The 8178-nt window shown below is 64.9% G+C and overlaps 1 protein-coding gene across 1 annotated transcript in view; it reads left to right on the top strand.

The window, feature by feature from the left end:
- The window catches only part of ARHGEF10 (Rho guanine nucleotide exchange factor 10), a 69145-nt gene that overhangs the window by 40998 nt on the left and 19969 nt on the right, over positions 1-8178 (top strand). The window contains exons 16-19 of the mRNA XM_015591802.2: positions 439-609; positions 1997-2142; positions 3531-3715; positions 7998-8140. Coding sequence (XP_015447288.1) covers positions 439-609; positions 1997-2142; positions 3531-3715; positions 7998-8140 — 645 coding nt within the window. The remainder of the gene's footprint in view (positions 1-438; positions 610-1996; positions 2143-3530; positions 3716-7997; positions 8141-8178) is intronic.

The raw sequence follows: 8178 nt of genomic DNA, 5'->3' as shown, positions 1-8178 counted from the left end.
GTCCCCCTTCGCTGGCCGGTTTGTGTGGGTGGCGTGGTTTTCGGGTCGGGAGCTTGTGCGTGGCGTGGTTTTGGGGGTCAGGGGCTTGTGGGTGGCGTGGTTTTGGGGGTCGGGAGCGTGTGGGTGGCGTGGTTTTCGGGGTCAGGAGCTCGCGGGGGCGTGGTTTTGGGGGTCGGGAGCGTGTGGGTGGCGTGGTTTTCGGGGTCAGGAGCTCGCGGGTGGTGTGGTTTTCGGGTTGGGAGCGTGTGGGTGGCGTGGTTTTCGGGGTCGGGAGCGTGTGGGTGGCGTGGTTTTGGGGGTCGGGAGCCTGTGGGTGGCGTGGTTTTCGGGTCGGGAGCTTGCGCGTGGCGTGGTTTTGGGAGTCGGGAGCGTGTGGGTGGCAGCTGCCAGCTTCCCCACACCAGCCCTGGCTGCCGTCCTGCCTGGTCTCTCCGACAGGACATGCTGAAGCACACGCCCCGGGGACACGCGGACAGGCTGCCCCTGCAGATGGCGCTGGCGGAGCTGCAGACGCTGGCGGAGAAGCTGCAGGAGCGGAAGCGTGATGCCGACCAGCGCTGTGAGGTCAAGCTGATGGCGAAGGCCATGAACGAGCGCTACCTGAACAAGGTCCCCGCGCGTTCCCCGCCGCTGCCGAAGCCGCTTCCGCCCTCACTAACAGGCAGTCGGCCGCCGTTCACCACTAACCTCTGCGCCTTCGGAGTAGCCCCCCGGGCCCAGGTCCCTAGTGGGCAGCGGATGGAGAGCCTGGGGCGGGTCGGCCGCGCCGGACGCTGCGAGCTACAGGCTTGTGGTCCCTGTGGCCCCGGCCCGGAAGGGCAGAGCTGCTCCTGCCGCAGAGGTTCGTGCAGCCTCCCCCGCCAGGCACAGTGACAGCGTGAAGGGCACCTGTGCGCTCGTCTGCACCTGTGCGCGGGGGCTGAGCCGTACGTACCGTGAAAGGTGATGCAGGATTCAGGGTGAAGCTGTGTCTCAGCCTCACGTTTCCCAGACCCTGTTCCCGCTGCAGGGGCTGGGACGATTTCACCGCGCTCTTCCCCACGTGGCAGGAAGAGCTTGATCGACGTGAGCCGCGTTAAGCAGTTAGCGTAACATGCGATGTCGCCAACCTCTCCTTTTGTTTGTCAGTAGGCTTAATTTCCTGCTGTACAGCGACAAACTCAGTATTTTAAGTGTAAGACCTTCGTTGTAATGCATTTTAAGCAACAGGCTTCTTTCCGATTCTCCAGATGATTCATGAGCAGAAAATGGCACGAGGCGGTGGTTTAGCCACGCTTCCTGTGGCGCTCGCGTGTTGGGGCGCGTGTGGTGCGGGGCGCTTGGAGGCACGCGGGCGGGCGGGAAAGCGAGCGTGGCCAGACGGTGTTAGAACCGGCGGGCAGCAGAGGCCATCCGGGCGTTTCTGCCCGGTTCTGGGTTTCCTGGTGGCTGACCTGTCAGGACAAGTGTGAGTCCTTCACGCCCGAGCCATTTTCCTCGTGAGACAAAGCGCCTCTCCAGAGCGCGGAGGGCGTGCCGTGCCGCGGGCTCCGTGACTGAAACACGGCTCGCGAGAGGCTGCGGTGGCCGCCTGACTGTGCCTCCCCGTGGGAAACGTGGCTGCGAAGCACAGGCAGCCGCTCCCGGTCGGGGTGGGTACCAGAGGCAGAGCGGCTGGCCGGCTGCAGGGCGAGTCTGGGAGGGAGGGAGCGTTTGTCCCGGGAAGTCGCTTAGGGGCACTGACGGGTGGCAGCAAGAGAAGCCTCATTTGTGGAGTCGTTGCCTCTTAGCTGCCAGCGCGTTCAGACGGGACTTAGATCCCTTTCACCCTTTAGAATAACAAACTGTGACACTGGGTGAAGCCGCTTTCTGAGCTGCTCAGACGGGGGGCGTGGGGGCTCCCGCTGAGGAAGTGTCTGAGGCTGACGCTGGGCCCCGCCTCGCACGCCTGTCTCTCCCGCCCCCTTCCTGGCGGACGCGGTCGTGGGCACCGCGTCACGTGTGGCTGTGACTTCAGCTCCTCAGCAGCGGAGACCGACACCTCATCCGGTCCGACGACATGATAGAGACCGTCTACAACGACAGGGGGGAGGTCGTCAAAACCAAGGAGCGCCGGCTCTTCATGTTAAGTGACGTGCTGATGTGTGCCACCGCCACCGCCCGGTAAGGAGGGCGCCGTCCCCCGCTTGGCCGAGTGGCCGTGTCCCCGTCCCTGTCCCCGTGCACCCGGTGAGGGGTGCGCTGTCCCCCACTTGGCCGAGTGGCCGTGTCCTTGTCCCCGTGCACCCGGTGAGGGGTGCGCCGTCCCCCGCTTGGCCGAGTGGCCATGTCCCCGTCCCTGTCCCCGTGCACCTGGTGAGGGCGCCGTCCCCTGCTTGGCTGAGTGGCCGTGTCCCCGTGTGTGGCTCCGATGAGCCAGCGACTTCCCTGAGTCTCATTGAGACGGCCGCCCTGGGCGTGCAGAGCTCACTCGGGGGTCCTGGGGCCCGGGGACGCCCGCGCGCTCTCACGGGCTCGTCCTGAGAGGGCCGTGTGTCCAGGTCCCCGCCAGCAGAAACCAGGGCCGTAGACGCGCTTTCTCCCTAAACGCGAGGCCAGTGCTGCAGCCGCTTCAGGCCGGGTCCCCTTCTGGTCCCCGTTGGGACTTCTCCAGCTGCTGCTCTGCACGGGCGTCTCTGGCGAAGGCTTCCCCTCCGTGATGAAACTGGGTTCACCCACGTGCGGTGTGAAGCAGGGACGTGGGTGACACGCGGTCGGCTCCTGCTTCACACCGTGTTACGTCAGAGCTGTTTGTGCCCCACGCGTGGGACGTTGAGTTGGCGGAGGGAGTCGGAGCCGGTGAAAGGTCGTCCGGTGAAGGTGGACAGACCGTGGGGGAATCGGTCGGAGCCGCAGCAGTGCCCGCGGCGTGACCGGAGCGGCAGCCGCGGAGCTGTCCAGGAGCCACGCGCAGTGGCCGTTGAGGGGCAGCGGCGTTTTCAGGAGCTTTGGGAGCTTGAAACCGTCCACAGCGTTTGCACCACGAGGGGGGGGGAAGCGGGGCGCCCCGGCTCCCAGGGGGTCAAGGGTTCCTGCTGCAGTGCAGCCTCCTGCGTGTCCCTCCTTCTTCCTGCGTTTGACTGTGTGTGGGTGTCGTGAAGGAGGGAGGGTGGGTGCTCCGGGAGCGGGGTCCCGGGCAGGTGCTGGGCGCACAGGTGTTTGTCCTGTCGTCTGAGTGGAGCGCGTCACGCTGCTCGTGAGCAGGGCAGGGCGCTGTGGCACGGGCTTCCGGCGTCTCTCCCCGGAACATCGAAGGCAGACCCCCAAACCCCGGGCCGCGCAGCAGGAGGGGAGCGAGGGGGAGCCGGCGAAGCTCCGTCTGTGTGTGCAGCCGCTCCCCTGCGCCGGCATCACCGCCTCAGCCCCCCTCAGATCGTCAGGCGTCGGATGCTCACAGGAGCCCCCGTCCCCAGTGCCGTGAAGGCTGGGGGCCGCCGGTGTAAGGGATGGAAAGGGCCACGACTTCTCCGCCTGCCGTGACTAAGTGACGATCTCTTGGTGGTCTGTTCCAGCCCCGCACACGACAGCAACGCTCTGGTGTCGGCCGGCAGCCAGCGGTACCTGCTGAAGTGGAGTGTCCCCCTCGGACACGTGGAGGTGCTGGAATACGGCGGGGATGAGGCTGCAGGGGAACACAGCACGGGGCCCACGGCGCATTCCCCCGAGAGCCTGGCCGTGGTGGCCAACGCGAAGCCGCGTAAGTGACGCGTGTCGATGTGCGTGCCGTCGCGGGGCCAGCCTCTCGCAGTGTGAGCAGCCGCGGCACAACGGTGACCGTGGGCTGCGGGACGTGGCTGGCCTGCCAGGTGGGGGGCTGGTCTTGGAATACGGCGGTGACGAGGCTGCAGGGGAACACAGCACGGGGCCCACGGCGCATTCCCCCGCGAGCCTGGCCGTGGTGGCCAACGCGAAGCCGCGTAAGTGACGCGTGTCGATGTGCGTGCCGTCGCGGGGCCAGCCTCTCGCAGTGTGAGCAGCCGCGGCACAGCGGTGACCGAGGGCTGCGGGACGTGGCTGGCCTGCCAGGCTGGGGGCTGGTCTTTGGCGTGTCCTGCGGGGTGGGGGGACGTTCCCTGGGCTCGGAGCGAGGTGCCCCACACGGGCGTGGGCCCCGGCTCCCCAGTCTGCGTCACATTCTGCACCCCCCGTGCACCCGTGGGACTCAGCCTCCCATGTGTGCAGTGCTCCGGTGCCCAGGGGCCTGGAGGGTGGGCCTGGCCGCAGGTCCGCTCGGCCACAGGCCACCCACGACACCCCTGCCCCCGTCCCCATGGGGGTGGCACTTGGGTGCCCATGAGGTGAAGTCAGAGGGGCGTCAGACACCTAGGAAATGCTTTAGCAGTCGCCTGTGTCGATTCGTTACTTCTAAGGGGTCTTCAGACCACAAACTCGGAACCGGGTGCGGTGTCCCTGCTCCCTCCTTCTCTGTCCCTCTTCCAATCCTGCCAGGGCTGGCTAAGTCCCTTCACCGGCCTCCGAGCCCATGTCGCGGGCGGAGCGGCCAGGTCTGAGACGGGAACGTTCACACTCGCACTCGGCAGTCGTCCAGGTCGTGTGTCCCGACACGCTCGGAAGGAACCTCGTGAGACCGTCCACGTCTCTGGCTGAGCACGCATGCTCGCGGGAGCTGCCGAGCACGGTGCAGTGGCTGCCGGTCCCGGGGGCTCCGGACCGTGTCCCCAGAGGCGGCGGTCCCCAGGCGGCCACGTGTGGTCCTCACGCTCTGGGATTGCCGGCTCCGCAGGCCCGCTCCGGTATAGCGTGCACAGTCTCAGCTCGCGATCAAAATGCCGGACTGTGTCACGGATTTCAGAAGGGGGGACACACTCAGGAGTGGGGTGCAGAGGCGAAGAGAGCAGGCGCGGAGGGAGAAAGGGTTTTCCAAGTGGACACGTGTCATTAAAACGAATGTGTCGTTTGTTCAAAGTTCTTAAAAATCCACTTAAATGATTTGGCGGTGTTGATTGCAAGTCATATTTATGTCTTGGTTTTGTGCATTAAGAAGACGCCTTTGCATTTCGTGACGGTGGCAGAGTCTCCAACGCGTCTGAGTGGGGTCGCCTCATCGCGTTCGCACCTCCAGGGGCGGCCTTGACCCACGAAGTAGATGCTGCGCTGCGGGCGAACCACGTTTCTCATTCACTTTCGTAGTTGTGGCCTATGCTGAGCTAACTTAAGAAGCGAATCGGTTAGCGATGTTAAGAAGTTAAAAGCAGGATGACTCAGTTTATAAAAATATTTTGTGGGACGCGGAACCGGGAGCGCGGTAGCCGCCTCGTTGGTGCCGGGCGTGGCCGCGAGGTTTCCGAGAGCTGAGCGGACGGAGATCCGGACGCGTCATCGTCAGTCAGTGAAAACGCGTCATTTTGGCGAGTGAATCTTTTTATTCATCCTGAATTTACGGAGAACTCTGTTGTCCTGTTGTGCGTTGAGAGGACTTTGCGAAATGCTTGAAAACATGAGACTGCCCTGCGCAGACTTGCCGCGGGTTCGTCCCGCCGTGGTTCTCGAAGGCGGAAGGACGCGACCTCAGAGCAGCAGGTGTTCGGGGGGCGCCGCTCGGCGCCCGTTTGTTTTCCGTGTCATCGCGTGTGATGCATTGTGTCGTGGACACGCCGCCGTCAGTCGGCCTGGACCGTTCACCTCGCCGCGGTGTCTGGAGCTCGGGAGCTCGGCGGCGAGGCTTCCGGCACGGTCTCCGGTGTCCGCACACCGTCTGGACGGAGAGTCGAAGCGAAAAGCCCGCGTTCGGGGGAGATCTGTCCCGCTTCGTTTTCTGGGGGGGTCGTAGCTTGGGCTTAGGGTATCTGATCTCCGCTCTTTATTTCGTGGCGGTGGGTGTGCTGCCTTCCCGCACGAGCTGTCACCGCGATGGCTTCGTGTCAGAAACTGGGACACTGCCAGCAGCGGCTGCGTGAGGGACGGGACCTGGGCCAGCACGCGTGGCGTCCCAGCCGGGCGTGCGCGAGCTGCTCAGTGAACATTTGCGAGCGAATGAAAAGGAAAATGGAACCCTCGGTCACCGTTACGTTTCTAATGCGCGCCATCCTCCCGCCTGTGTGTTTATCGACGGCCTGAGTGACGCCGAGCACGCCGTCCGGTGACCCCGCACGAGGAGCTTCGCGCAGGGCCGCTGCAGCTCGGAGTCGGGGACGGGCGTTGGACACGCGGACGTCACGGCGGGCACGCTCCCTGGCGCGCATGCAGCCCGTGCTCTGGGAGTTCGAAAGAGGTTTCTCAGCGACGGTGCCTTTTAAGGGAGCTATTCCAGAGCGCGCGCGGCCGCACCCGACACATGCCCTGGGAACAGAGCGGGGCCACGTGTGACGAGCGCCTCCCGAGCCTGTGGCCGTCCGTCCCACGGGAGAGTAAACAGAAGGCGTCTGGGTCCTTCTGGGTCCTGCAGGCGGCGGGGACAGCGGAGGGCTCGGCTCCGGCTACAGCGGCGGCTCCGCTGGCTCGGAGGGGCTCTGACAGGGTCCGCGTGTCCGCATCAGGCTCCCTGTCCCGAGGGGCGGCTGCTTCTCCTCCATCGTCGTCTGCTGACCCTCCTCCTGCTCTGCTGCCAGGGACATCTGTGCTCGGCGCCAGGGGACACAGCGGGGCTGAGACAGAAAGCAAGCGAGTCGCCCGTGGGTCTCTGAGCTCTTCGTCTCTTGGAATAAAGAGGAGCAGGGTGCAGGCGACAAGCTCACGTCAGCTCCGTGACGAGGGAGAACCGATGTGCCTGGTCGCCCATGGGTTGGGCCAGTGACAGAGGCTGGTGTGTCTGGACGCAGCCGTCAGGCGGGAGAGGTGTCCTTGGTGCACATGTCCCAAGGAGGCCACTGTGCTGCGCCCCGTCCCCTCCCTGCGCCCCGTCCCTTCCCTGCGCCCTGTCCCCCAGAACTCTCCGTAAGTTAGGGATCTCAGTCCTGCATCGGACGAGTTTCTAAGCTTTTTTAAAGTGTCGTGCTGGCACACAATAACTCGCCCATTTCGAGTGTTGGGTGGCTGTCACCTGGAGGGGGGACAGTGGACAAGCCCTGAGGGCTGGAGGCTGCCGCACACTGAGTCCGCAGTTTGGGGGCTGACGTGGGGCCGTGGCGCCTCACGCGCCCCGTTTGTAAAGTGGGTTCGGGCTTCACCGCAGCTGCGAAAGGAGGGTGTGGACAGAGTGGTCCTCAGAACGCTGTCTGAGAGGACGGGTTTTCTCGACAAGTTACCGTTCTGTGTGCGCCGGAGGCCGGGCCTCCTGCCGGCGCCCCCGGGGCGTGTGCTACGGGGTCTGTGGTCCCCGTGGATCAGAGGGTGTTATGAGGACAGGCGGGGTGCGGGGTGGACTCTCTTGCGACAGCCTGGACAGTGGCCCGGGTGAGGGCGGGGCCATGCGGCTCGGGGACAGTGACGGTCTTCGTGGCAAAGCCGTGGTTCTGTGGGCCGCTCAGCCTGCGGGCCACGGTCGGGCACCGGAAGTGGGCGTGTCGCTTTCAGCGTGTGACCATCTTAAAGGAGCAGATGGAGGCAAATCGGTGAAGCCGATGCCACGCTTCGATTTCTTCAGAAGGCTGCGTTCACTGAAAGTTAATAAACGCAAAGATGCGTGTCATTAGCTAAAAAGTTTTCAGTTACCATCGCGTGGCTGAGGGGGTCAAGTGGGCGAAGCGCGGCCGTGTGTGTGGCCCCGGTCGGAGGCGGGACCGAGGCGTGGCGTCAGCGGGGAGCCGAGTCCACCGTGCGGCCACGGTGACCTCCTGCCGTGACGACCGTGCTGTGCTTCTGCGAGGTCATAACGTCGGGGAGCCGGTTGGGGGGCACACGGAAGGGGGCTCTGCTAGTTTGGTAATTTTTCTCTACATTTAAAATCATTTCAAAATAAAAAGTTAGAAAAGGAGCGGGCGCTAGGCGCTGGAAGACGCCCGCCCCGCCGGAAGCCCGGCCCCGGCTCGTCTCCGCGTTTGTGCCACACGCCGGCTGGGAGTCGGGCCTGTGTCTTGCAGACCAGCTGTGCACGTGGCCGGGCCAGCTGTACCAGGACCTGCAGAGCCTGCTGCACGACCTGAACGTCATCGGGCAGATCGCACAGCTCATAGGCGACCTCCGCGGGAACTACCAGGTACCCGCCCGCTGCGTCCGGCTTCGAGTCCTCCCGTCACGTCTCGGTCGTCGGCTCGGGACGGG

Source organism: Pteropus alecto, unplaced genomic scaffold, assembly GCF_000325575.1.
Source record: "Pteropus alecto unplaced genomic scaffold, ASM32557v1 scaffold35, whole genome shotgun sequence".
Lineage (NCBI taxonomy): Eukaryota > Metazoa > Chordata > Mammalia > Chiroptera > Pteropodidae > Pteropus > Pteropus alecto.
The sequence above is the reverse complement of the archived record's forward strand: the minus strand, read 5'-3'. Positions and strand labels throughout refer to the sequence as shown.